Below are 11365 nucleotides of genomic sequence, written 5' to 3' on the forward strand. Positions count from 1 at the left end.
TACTTGATGCTGACGTGACTTTGATACTCGTATGTACTTAGTACTTCTTCTTACTAATAGATGGCTGTGTGGATGATGTATGCACATGTACGTACATGTACATAATATATTCCAGATCCACTAACCAGGTACATGCTTAATGTACTACGGTGGCGTGGGCAAATTGCATCAGAACCTTACCTTAGGTATGTAAGTAAACGTTTCAAAGTACATAACTAGTTATAGGATATACTCGAGTATTGATATTTTATGCGGTATTAACTTTACCCAAGACTTAAGTTTACTGGCTACCTACGGATATTATTATTATCTTAAGTCGGGAGAGTGTTTAATATACGGAAAAGTAAGTGACTAAATATAAATAAGACAAAATTTCCAAAGTTCTTTGTACAGTTAAAATTTTCAATATTAAACACTGAGCATCGATGTACCTAGGTAATCCATCTACAATGCTGGGCAATAGGAGGTATACCCACAGGCTTTCCATTAACTAGAGACTATTGGGCTTAGCGTTGGCTTTGTTCCTCGCATAATCTGTGATTGACCTAACTATATTCGGTCATAGTCCCCTCAGTTGCTGCCAGCCCCGGCACGACTTTTACCACCCCATTTCCGAATTGATTCTCTCACCCTTTCGTATTTTCCCCTTCTCAAACCAATTCCTTAGGACAGGGGAGCGTCCGGCAACAAACCAAAGCTGCACTTTCAAAGGCAAAGGTGCTCCACTTGGTCATCCATCTCGCCCCGTCACAATCTCTCGCGACCACCCTTTTTTTTACACTCTTCCTTTCCACTGTCAGCTTTTCTCATCACATTCGCCGTTTCTTTCCTTCGGCGAATTTATCCCCATTTCTTATCTATCGTGTGTCTCTTCGCCAGTTCAATTGACATTTTCCGGTATGTTGTCGTCTTGTCTATTTAGTGGTGCCTATCGAAATCATCTACCCAGAGCGACAGTTTACAGCTGCGTCTAAGCTGGCGCAAGCGGTTGGCTGGTCTTGTTATCTGCGCCCTTGGATGAAGAGAGCGTCCCATCACTTAGACTGTTGTCTTCTATTATTTCTAGCATTATTGCCTACTGACACCCTTGTTTTAATATAGTCATCACTCGACGTAGATTATTTTCGCGATAGACGCCGAGTTTACATTCGTTATAACATTTAGTCCAGACTCCTTTAATCAGTCAAGATGGGTTGCGGAATGAGTACGGAGGAGAAGGAGGGCAAGGCCCGCAACGAGGAGATTGAGAATCAGCTTAAGCGTGATAAGATGATGCAGCGCAACGAGATCAAGATGCTTCTTCTGGGTGAGTACTAAGGACCTCTCCCCCTAACCACGGCAATCGATCTAATAGCCGAAGGTGCTGGTGAATCTGGAAAGTCGACAATCTTGAAGCAGATGAAGATAATCAACGAGGGCGGTTACTCGCGCGACGAGCGAGAGTCATTTAAGGAAATTATCTTCAGCAACACCGTTCAGTCCATGCGCGTCATTCTCGAGGCCATGGAATCCCTAGAGCTTCCATTAGAAGATCAACGAATGGAGTATCACGTTCAGACCATCTTCATGCAACCCGCTCAGATCGAGGGTGACGTGTTGCCTCCTGAGGTTGGCAACGCAATTGAGACTCTGTGGAAAGACCGTGGTGTCCAAGACTGTTTCAAGCGGTCGCGTGAGTATCAATTGAACGACTCTGCAAGATAGTACGTACATCACTGTTCGATCTTCTAACCCTGGGCCATCTAACCATCGCAGTTACTTCGACAACATTGCCCGAATTGCTGCACCTGACTACATGCCTAATGATCAGGATGTCCTTCGATCTCGTGTCAAGACAACCGGTATCACTGAGACAACCTTCATCATTGGCGATCTAACTTACCGAATGTTCGACGTCGGTGGCCAGCGATCAGAACGTAAGAAGTGGATTCACTGCTTCGAGAACGTCACCACCATTCTGTTCTTGGTCGCTATCTCTGAGTATGATCAGTTACTCTTCGAAGATGAGACAGTAAACCGTATGCAGGAAGCTTTGACCCTATTCGACTCGATCTGCAACTCCCGATGGTTTATTAAGACCTCTATTATCCTCTTCCTGAACAAGATCGACCGATTCAAGGAGAAGCTTCCCGTCAGCCCAATGAAGAACTACTTCCCCGACTACGAAGGTGGCGATGACTATGCTGCCGCTTGCGACTACATCCTTAACCGATTCGTCAGTTTGAACCAGCACGAAACGAAGCAGATCTACACGCATTTTACATGTGCAACAGATACGACGCAAATTCGCTTCGTTATGGCTGCGGTTAATGGTATGTAATATAATTTGCCTTGCTAATTGACAATGTCCGTGCTAACCCTATTTTAAGACATAATCATCCAAGAGAACCTGCGTCTATGCGGTCTTATCTGATTGAGAATAAGAGTGTCACAAGCACAAAATCTATTATAGAGCACCAGCTCACCCAATACCCCCACGGTACCGCATACTCGACGGCTGCCAGTGATGTTATAAATCTGGCTAACGACTTGACCTGCGCCCTCACCATGAACTGGCCAACGATCTCCTTCCGTGTGTTTGTTTTGCGCCCGTTTTCGTCTCACATACTCCTTTTATACTCTTTGGTACGGCCCCTACCGGCCTTGCGCGAGGATTCAGGACACCGTTGATCGCACGATCCGGAAGTAGTGACAGGAAGGAGGACGTTTGCATCTAAAGTCACGGCGGATTACATACCTTGTTTAATAACGAATTCGCGGTTACGCCGGTTCCTTTCCATTTTCTTTGCTTTTCATATTTTTTTTTTAATCTAAGGCGTAATGAGTGCCTTAGTGGGATGGTTGAAATCCGGCCGGGAGGTGGATCGTAGGCAGTTGCCTCTTTACACAGTAAGGAGAGGATGACTGATGAAGCTATACCAATAAGGGGGGGAAAGCGTGGAAAGGCAGATCCTGAACAATTGGTTGGATCTGTAAAAAGATCAATAAAAGCCCATCCCATTATTATAATCTGTATACCCTCTGAGAGCTGTTATCTTGCAGTTGGCGTTCGATGAATTGAGTGGCCATAGATCGTGTCGCGTTAACCAGGTGGCATTTAATTGTACAGTATAAAAGACTTTGATATGATGTTAAAAGTGATGTCCTTCGATATATGATTGAAAATTCTGGGTGTTGCACTTGGTGAATTTATGTCCGTGCCAAGATATTTGACTAATAAGATACTTGGTAACAGGCCGGGTTAGGATTTTGGGATTGTAGGTCGATTGTCTAGTTGATCTGGCATCATTAGGGGCTCATCTTCTAGAATATCTACATCCCATGCGTGGTAGATATTTCACTCCTGCCCACTTCCATATCTGACTTTTAGCTAAATACCTATTTTAAGGCACGTACTTCGTACTTGGTCACGTACTTATGTATTTCTAGTATGATTTCCAATTTGTTTGTGAATCACCTACATGAATACCTGAGCAATTGCAATGGAGTTGTCTATCTAAATCTTGATATTGTACATATGTACTAGTATTATCATCGGGTACATGGATATATGCGGGGATCTCCCTGACACACATATACTTAGATACGTACCTACATAACGTACCTTAGGATTTAGATTTAGGTGTAGACCTTGCACACCGCCCGGCGAAATTACGGTTTGAGCTAAGCATTAAGTTACGGCCTTTTCCGAAAGATTATTTCATCCTACATCATTTCACACAGCTGCCGACAGCTGAAAAATGATCATTCTTCCATAAGACATCATCAATCTGATTACCAACTGTCAGCCAGCAGGCGGTTTTTTCTTGATCACCTGGCCCACCATGAAAGGCGTCATGCATTCATCCCGAGGTGGCCGACCAAGCAAGGTCACCAAGCCGGTCGGCGCTCCGCGCGCAAGAGTCAATCGTCGAATCGGAACGGCCGACGGACTTACAAATCAGGACCCTGACCTTGAGCAACAGGATGTCACTACTGATGACGATTTCGACAATGATCATGATACCACTTTCGATCCTGAGGCTGCTGCTGCCGCTGCTGCCGCCGCCGCTGCTCAGCAGCATCACCATCACCAGCAGCAGGTGGAACTCACCGCAGCTAGTATTCTAGCCAACAGCGTTCAGAATCCCAATGATCAGCATCCCGACCTTAGCGGTCATCTTATGGGAGGCGACGATGCTGGAGTTCATACTACAGAAGAGCTTGCTCACCAGTCTGGATATCTCAACATCAACATTGAGAGCGCTTTGGCAAAGAGACTAGCCCGCGACCCTGGCATGCGCCTTGCCCAGCAGCGGCGTACCGGTCAAAAACTGAACTTAGTCCGACGTAGCAACGTCGAGGCTCTCTTCGCACATATCGCTGGTGAGGAGGCACCCCAGCCATGTAAGAACTGCCACAAAGGCCACGGTCCCTGGACTAGCTGTGTTGTTATCGACGGTCAGATGTGTGGTAGTTGTGCCAATTGCTGGTTTAACGCTTCTGGTGCTCGATGCTCCTTTCACGGTATGCCATTCGCCTTAATCATTTCAAAACACACGTATAAGCAGGTATTGATAGGCTAACCATATACGTAGAGACTCGCAACCCCCAGGCTCACGGAAGTCAGATTGGTGGTGACAACTTCGCCTATCCCATGGCCGCTCCACCGCCACCCGCAACCATGACCCCGTTCAACTTTGCTTCGATTCCTGCTTCTACTGACCCTGTTGTGCGCTATACGATAGAGCAAGCATTAGCGCAGGTCCGCGGAGCAGATCGCGCAAACAGGCTTATGATCATGATCGATGCAACTACTAAGCAGCTAGCCTACCAGATTTGCCTGTACGAGGAGGCTGTTCGTGAGCAGCAGAACCAAGCTGGCCAGGCTGGTCAAGCTGGTCCTCAAACCGGCCCTCATGGAGCTTCCCAATCCGTCGTGAATGAGCAAGATGCACCTTAGAATGGCCACCCCATCAACGACGCGAGACAAGCCCAGCAAAGCGGTTAGCAGCCGGGTTGGCATCAGGGGGATGGTGCTCCTCAATTTGACCTGCTGGCAGGATTCAGCGCGATTGAATCCTCACATCATTGAGGAAAATGTTCAAGGCAATTTCTAAGTGGAGGAGTGGCCTCCCGAGTCAAAATTATTGGTCAAACTCTAAGATGTCTATAAGAGGAATTTGGAACATTCTCTTTTTTGCCATGCTAGTTGGTTTTAGTCATACACGACTCGATGCGTGCTATATGGAAACGCACGGAGTTTAGGTTGAGGGTATTTTTTCTTGTTTGCGAGAATATCCGGAAAAGGAGGAGGTTGTCTCTGTCTTGCCGTAGTCTGGCATGGTCGCGGAGGATCCACGAAGTTTTCATCATCAATAAACTCACTCATGGTGACTGAATTGTCTTAACATCTTCTACGTTTGGCTGTAGCATTGATGATGTACGTCACGTATAGATACCTACCCATCTGGTGGTATATTATATTGGTTGAAGTCTGTTTAAGCTTAGCGGTTGAAGAAATCATAGTTGAGACTATTTTTATCTATTTGCTCTCCGGTATATCCCGGGACCCGTAAGACACTAGAATATAATGTAAACAGCGCGTTGAAGGATGAGTAATAATATAACAATTAACTAGACACTAGACTAATTATACCTTCGGTTTTGGCTTTTCAGGAGGTACTTCAAAGCATTTATGTCCAACCTCTGTTCTCGGAAAGGACTAACTGCTCAAGAACTGTCACTCTATTAGACGGGAAAATTTAATGAATTACATCTTAGGACCTTAGCTATCTGATTTAAGCAATTTAGGCCGCAGTCGTTTCGTTTCTTTTCTTTTGAGAAAAAAAAGGGAAAAGACAAACTCTTGAAAATCTTGGATCTAGAAATCGAGATTTACATCGTCTTAATGTTAAGATTAAACAATCTTGCAATCACCTGAGAACTGGCAGGATAGAAACTATTAGTGCATATTCTTTTGTGTCTTGGACACGGGTATAATTATTTAGTAGGTAAACTAAGAGCTCTGATGGTCTTCTATGGCTTTGGCTCGATAACTGGCAGGGTGACCATGCGTCTTACGGTATTTCCTGATCTTAGAAAATATGTCCGGTAGCACAAATATCCATACCAGTGGCATGAGACAGCACATGATTGTATCGATAAACCAATTATTCCTCGGCGAGCCTCCCAATGTACTCCATTTGAAAACATATCCGTACAAGGCCGTTGTTATGAAGTATTGCCCCTTTTCGAGCCCTCGGATCGCGCCTGAAGCTACAGCATCAGGACTCTGTACCGGGTCTCCCTCCTCGAGCATCTTTGTAACTCCCGGTTTCGTCTTGTTCTCGCGCTCGAAACCGGGGCTACCAATCGAGGCCGGGTATACAACGTGGACTTTCACGTTCTGTGGATACGCCTCTACTTCCTGTACCAGGGTATCGGCCAATCCACGTAGCGCACTCTTCGCAGGCGTATACGGCCCGTACCCAACTACCGGGAAAAGAGCTAGCACAGACGACGTGAAGATTAAGTGTTTCGGTTCCGGCACGACCGGCGCGTCGGGCGCACACCATAGCCTCAGTATAGCATGGGCCATCTCGGCCGCTCCCCAGAAGTTAATATCCATCTGGCTTCGCGTCTGAGATAGGGGTACCTCGAGCCAGAAATCCGGGGCAGACATGCCTGCTATGCACCACACGATATCAATAGGCTGGCCGTTGTTCCAGGCTACGGCTTCGGCGAGCAAGGGAGGGGCGTAGTCGGGTTTCGCAACGTCGGCCGAGATGAAGTGGAACCTTTGAGTTTCGGGGTTGCGGGCGGCGGCCTTGGCCTCGGCCATGGCAGTCTCGAGCTTGCTGGCGCTCCGTGAGATGAGGATGACGTTTGCGCCCTTCTCGGCCAATTGTCGAGCTGCGCTCCTGCCCAGTCCCTCTGAGGCTCCCGTGATCAAGACGGTCTATAAGCAGGGCGAAAACACTTGTTAGATATGCCCAAAAAAGAGTCAATTCGTGTGATCCTGTTGACTTGACATACCTTGCCCTCCACGGGCATTTGATTGCTCCAAGAGATCCCCATCACGGAAGTAGCGAGTATTACAATTATAGAAGGACGATTGAACTGTCAATTTATAAACAACCGAAGATCAAGTCTATTGGAGAGATAGGAAATTCTATGCGACAATCGGAACCTTGGAAGAGTACATATAAGTAGGGTATTGGTGGACTGCAATTACTGCATCGTGTACGTGCGAAGTGTGAAATGAGGAAGAGTAGTGTAGGATTAGCTGAAGCTATCATGGCCCTTTTTCGAGGATATGTAACTTCAAAATGGAAGCAGGGGACTATTTATGCACTCCGCTATTGTGCATAATAAGTGGAATTTCTTAACTTTAATGTCCCACTTGCGGTGCTTCCTTGTGGAGCAGCCATTGATAACGATAAGAGATCGAGCTTAGTATTTTGGCGTGGGGAAAAGAAAAAAAAAGTTCTAACCGCGAACACTAAAAAGTTCATAGCTACCTAAGCTTGCGACTACTCACGCCAGCTTATACTTATATATTTTCGCATTGTCAAAATGGGGAAGAAGAGAAAGGCATCTAGTGGCCCTTCGGAGCCAAAGGGTCCTCGCGAATATGACCCTGCTGATGCGAGATTGGGTCCTATCAACACCTTTGAAGATATAGCCGACTCAGAGGAGGAACACTTCATGAACAAGGACCAAATTCTTTTTGAGGATGACCGAAAGTCCAAGAAGCAGAAGCGGCAAGAAGAGGAAGAAGAATTCTTGGAGAATTCTGACGAAGAGGCTCTTGCCTATGATGACGAGGACTCCGATGATGATGATGAGGACGGCGACGACCAAGACGGATACGCTCGTAAACCTACGAAATCCACTAAGGGAAAGCCTGATAATGGATCTGAATCTGGACAAGAGGAAGGTGATTCCGGTTGGTGGGGTTCGTCGAGGAAAGAATACTACAACGCCGACAATCCCGAGACGGAGGCCGACGCTTTGGAGGAGGAGCAGGAGGCCCGGCGACTGCAGAAGAAAAAACTGGCAAAGATGTCCGAGAGCGACTTCATTTTCGATGAAACCGAGTGGCTCGCTCCCGAGGGCGAGGACGCGGATCAAAATGACGTTGTTACTGAAGTCTTGAAGGATGTCGAGATTCCCGCTGATACGAGCCCCGAGGAAAGATACCGAATTCTACGGACAAGATACCCCGAGTTCGATTACTTAGCAGATGAGCTCCAGCAACTTCAACCTCTACTTGTGACTATACAAAAACAGGCAGAAGCGCAGCCGCCTAAGTCGTTACCGGTAGTCAAATACCGAATCCTAGGCTGCTACGTCGCCACGCTTGCTATGTACTTCGCTACCTTAGCATCACCAGCTAGAGATGCTGCCAACGGAGCTGCAAAAGCGCTGGACCCCGCAGAACTACGTGATCACGAAGTGATGGGAACTCTGCTAGAGTGCCGAGATGCATGGAAGAAAGTAGAGCACCTGAAGATATCGGATCATACACACGTAACTGACAGCATACCATCACCACCGGAAGAGGGGCTACCAGCTATCGAGGAGAAAATACAAGTGGAAACGAAGCCTTCGAAGAAATTAAGCAAAGATGCCAAGGTCAAGGCAAAGGCGGAAAAGAAGAAAGCGAAGGCCATTGAAGAGTCACTTGCTGATCTCGATGCGCTCGTTGCTACTAAGAAGAAACCGAAGAAGTCAACCGTTGATATTGCGGCAAGAGACAGTGACTCAGATTTCGGTGAAGAGGAGACTCTTGATGCCAAATCGGCTGCTGAAAAAGCAGTTCGGAAGAAGAGTCTTAGGTTCTACACTTCGCAGATCGTACAGAAAGCCAACCGACGGGCAGCCGGAGGCAGGGACGCAGGCGGTGACATGGATATTCCTTACAGGGAACGCCTGAAGGATAGACAAGCGCGCCTCAACGCCGAAGCAGAGAAGCGTGGTCAGAAGAGCTCAAAGATGGGTGCTGATCTCGGAGATGCTAGCGATGAGGAGGACGAGCGAGTTGCTACTGCGGTTAGAGATGACGAGGACGACTACTACGATATGATTGCTGCAGCAACAAGCAAGAAGAAAGGAGATAAAGCGGCCCGAGCAGCAGCTCTCGCAGCGGCTAGCAAGAATGATCGCATCGTGGAGACGGAGGAGATCGGCGAGGATGGAAAGCGCAAGATTACTTATCAGATACAAAAGAACAAGGGACTTGCGCCGAGACGTAAGAAGGACGTGAGGAACCCGAGAGTAAAGAAGCGAAAGGCATATGCAGAGAAACAAAAGAAGTTGAAGAGCATAAAACCAGTATACGGGGGCGGCGAAGGCCGTGGTGGATACGGAGGCGAGCTTACCGGTATCAAGCCGGGCTTGGTCAAGAGTGTCAAGTTGTAGTCTTCAATTTTATTAATTTAGGCATGTACATACCTAAGGTACCTATTTATATTCACGAATCACACCTGCACCTGATGCAATTACTTGAGAGCTTACCTAACCTTATTTCTAAGGTGTAGCTGCCTTGTTCCTTCCATTGAGTACAGTATACCGAATACCTGTAACCTGACAAGGCTAAAAATAACAAGGATTTCTGCATACAGATATACAGATATGTACTTACATACATACTGTTACCTATTTGTAGACAAAGATCGTGCTTATAAATACCAGTCATAAGCACTTCAGCCTGACCATCTCGTCCTTTTATACTCTCATATATAATTTAAATTTGTCGCGTCATCAACATTATTCTTCGAGATGTCGCTCACTAAGAGAACTCCTAAGACTCTTCCTACTTCTAGTATGGGTTCTCTATCCAATGATGTCAGCCTACCAGACGACGCTCAAGACACCATCTCGTCCGTCTCATGGTCGCCTGTTGCCAACTATCTGGCAGCAGCATCCTGGGATGGCAAAATACGTGTCTACGACGTCAACGCCAACAGCAGAACCGCGAAAGGAACAGCCGTGTTCAACGCGGTCGGCCCTGTCCTAGGCTGCGACTGGGCCAAGGTAAGTTTTTGAGTTTCTTCTAACCCTACAGCGTAAAAAAAGAAAAGTAAAACCAATATGGGAATCAAAATAGGTAAGTGGGAATGATGCGATATAGGCTGGGATGGATGGGGTGGGTATTGATGTGGGAAATCAGGACGGGACGATAATCGCCGCTGGAGGAGCTGATAAGTCGCTTCATATTCTGCATCTACCGACAGGCCAGCAGGCTACTCTCAGCTCGCACGACAAGCCCATTCGAAGCGTGCGTTTCGTCGAAGTTCCGGGATCGAACGCCCACATTGTGGCGTCCGGGTCCTGGGACAAGACAGTCAAGTTATGGGATCTTCGTCAACAGAGTCCGTTCGCTACCATCATGTGCGAGGACCGCGTCTACTCGATGGATTCCAAGTCTCTTCTTTTGGTGGTTGCTACCGCAGAGCGCCATATCCATCTCATCGACCTTCGAAACCCGACTGTCATTTCCCGAACTCTGAAATCGCCGCTCAAGCATCAGACCAAGGCCGTCGACGTGTTCCCAGACGGCAAGGGTTGGGCCACAGCAAGCATTGAGGGACGCTGTAGTTTTAACGCCGTGGACAAAGATAGGTATTATGATCCTTTTCTTATCTGACCTTTCGCGCGTGTCACTGAGCACCGGAATTATCGTAATGAACGTTTACTGACATTGAATCAATATAGCAAAGTCGACTTTGCATTTCGCTGCCACCGTGACTCGCCTGACCCCGAGACGAAAATTTCGAAGGTATGGACCATCAATGACGTGCGATTCCACCCAGTCCAGCATACGGTCTTAGTCACGGCTGGCTCCGATGGCGTGTTCAACTTCTGGGACCGCATCGCGCACTCTCGGCTACGGGCGTACCCATCGACCGGCAGTCCCATTACAACGACAGCGTTTAATCACAACGGTAGCTTCTTTGCGTACGCGCTCGGGTATGATTGGAGTAAGGGGTGTGCCGCGAATAGCCAGGAGATCCAGACGAAGCTTATGCTGCACTCTGTTACGGTTGAGGAAAGTACTCCGAAGAGGAAATAGGAGGGGTTGGAGCTTTTATATGCCTAGAAATGACGGGCTATAAGCAAGGAGGAACTGTTTAAAGGAATGAATGAATGAGGAAAATCGAAGATTGCGCTAAGAGCGCGTTTCGATTTCAGATTGGCAATCTTGTACCAATGGAGGATCTCCTTTGTCAGGGGCTCGGTATATGTATGACCTATGGAGGAAACGATTATACTGGTCACCTAAGTCACGAAGAAAGAATCTGCCCAAGAGAACCCGTTAAGCCAAACTGCATATGGAGTAACATGTTGAGGGCGGCCAGCAAGCAGAGGTTAATAAGGT

At 47.3% G+C, this 11365-nt stretch overlaps 5 protein-coding genes across 5 annotated transcripts; 4 read left to right on the top strand and 1 right to left on the bottom strand.

Annotated features, from left to right (window-relative positions):
* The first annotated feature begins 611 nt into the window (after positions 1-611).
* Positions 612-3151, top strand: F4817DRAFT_353467 (guanine nucleotide-binding protein subunit alpha). Its single transcript, XM_049305382.1, has 5 exons — positions 612-897; positions 1102-1306; positions 1361-1703; positions 1756-2312; positions 2370-3151. Exons 2-5 carry the CDS (start codon positions 1189-1191, stop codon positions 2411-2413), a joined length of 1062 nt encoding a protein of 353 aa, XP_049153949.1. The 5' UTR covers positions 612-897; positions 1102-1188; the 3' UTR covers positions 2414-3151.
* Positions 3152-3655: 504 nt separating this feature from the next.
* On the top strand, positions 3656-5597 carry F4817DRAFT_353491 (uncharacterized protein). Its single transcript, XM_049305383.1, has 2 exons — positions 3656-4506; positions 4578-5597. The coding sequence occupies exons 1-2, from the start codon at positions 3825-3827 to the stop codon at positions 4940-4942; spliced, it is 1047 nt and encodes a 348-aa protein (XP_049153950.1). The 5' UTR covers positions 3656-3824; the 3' UTR covers positions 4943-5597.
* A 350-nt stretch (positions 5598-5947) lies between these two features.
* Positions 5948-7311, bottom strand: F4817DRAFT_353492 (3-ketodihydrosphingosine reductase tsc-10). The gene is made up of 2 exons (XM_049305384.1): positions 7018-7311; positions 5948-6940 (listed from the first exon to the last, which is right to left on the bottom strand). Exons 1-2 carry the CDS (start codon positions 7057-7059, stop codon positions 5999-6001), a joined length of 984 nt encoding a protein of 327 aa, XP_049153951.1. The 5' UTR covers positions 7060-7311; the 3' UTR covers positions 5948-5998.
* Positions 7312-7436: 125 nt separating this feature from the next.
* On the top strand, positions 7437-9495 carry F4817DRAFT_353493 (Sas10 C-terminal domain-containing protein). The gene has a single exon (XM_049305385.1). The coding sequence runs from the start codon at positions 7558-7560 to the stop codon at positions 9403-9405; it is 1848 nt and encodes a 615-aa protein (XP_049153952.1). The 5' UTR covers positions 7437-7557; the 3' UTR covers positions 9406-9495.
* Positions 9496-9520: 25 nt separating this feature from the next.
* F4817DRAFT_307964 (WD40 repeat-like protein) lies at positions 9521-11220 on the top strand. Its single transcript, XM_049299879.1, has 3 exons — positions 9521-10020; positions 10157-10608; positions 10702-11220. The coding sequence occupies exons 1-3, from the start codon at positions 9766-9768 to the stop codon at positions 11057-11059; spliced, it is 1065 nt and encodes a 354-aa protein (XP_049153953.1). The 5' UTR covers positions 9521-9765; the 3' UTR covers positions 11060-11220.
* The last annotated feature ends 145 nt before the right edge of the window (positions 11221-11365 follow it).

Source organism: Daldinia loculata (assembly GCF_022478755.1).
Source record: "Daldinia loculata strain CBS 113971 unplaced genomic scaffold F4817scaffold_95, whole genome shotgun sequence".
Taxonomy (NCBI): Eukaryota; Fungi; Ascomycota; class Sordariomycetes; order Xylariales; family Hypoxylaceae; genus Daldinia; species Daldinia loculata.

Bases quoted from the DNA above. Each gene is read 5' to 3' on its own strand.
- F4817DRAFT_353467 (XM_049305382.1), top strand. From the start codon at position 1,189: ATGGGTTGCGGAATGAGTACGGAGGAGAAGGAGGGCAAGGCCCGCAAC. The intron at 1,307-1,360 runs GTGAGTACTAAG...TAATAGCCGAAG, and splicing joins GATCAAGATGCTTCTTCTGG to GTGCTGGTGAATCTGGAAAG. The intron at 2,313-2,369 runs GTATGTAATATA...CCCTATTTTAAG, and splicing joins CGTTATGGCTGCGGTTAATG to ACATAATCATCCAAGAGAAC.
- F4817DRAFT_353491 (XM_049305383.1), top strand. From the start codon at position 3,825: ATGAAAGGCGTCATGCATTCATCCCGAGGTGGCCGACCAAGCAAGGTC. The intron at 4,507-4,577 runs GTATGCCATTCG...CCATATACGTAG, and splicing joins TGCTCGATGCTCCTTTCACG to AGACTCGCAACCCCCAGGCT.
- F4817DRAFT_353492 (XM_049305384.1), bottom strand. From the start codon at position 7,059: ATGGGGATCTCTTGGAGCAATCAAATGCCCGTGGAGGGCAAG. The intron at 6,941-7,017 runs GTATGTCAAGTC...CCCTGCTTATAG, and splicing joins AAATGCCCGTGGAGGGCAAG to ACCGTCTTGATCACGGGAGC.
- F4817DRAFT_353493 (XM_049305385.1), top strand. From the start codon at position 7,558: ATGGGGAAGAAGAGAAAGGCATCTAGTGGCCCTTCGGAGCCAAAGGGT.
- F4817DRAFT_307964 (XM_049299879.1), top strand. From the start codon at position 9,766: ATGTCGCTCACTAAGAGAACTCCTAAGACTCTTCCTACTTCTAGTATG. The intron at 10,021-10,156 runs GTAAGTTTTTGA...GTGGGAAATCAG, and splicing joins TAGGCTGCGACTGGGCCAAG to GACGGGACGATAATCGCCGC. The intron at 10,609-10,701 runs GTATTATGATCC...GAATCAATATAG, and splicing joins AACGCCGTGGACAAAGATAG to CAAAGTCGACTTTGCATTTC.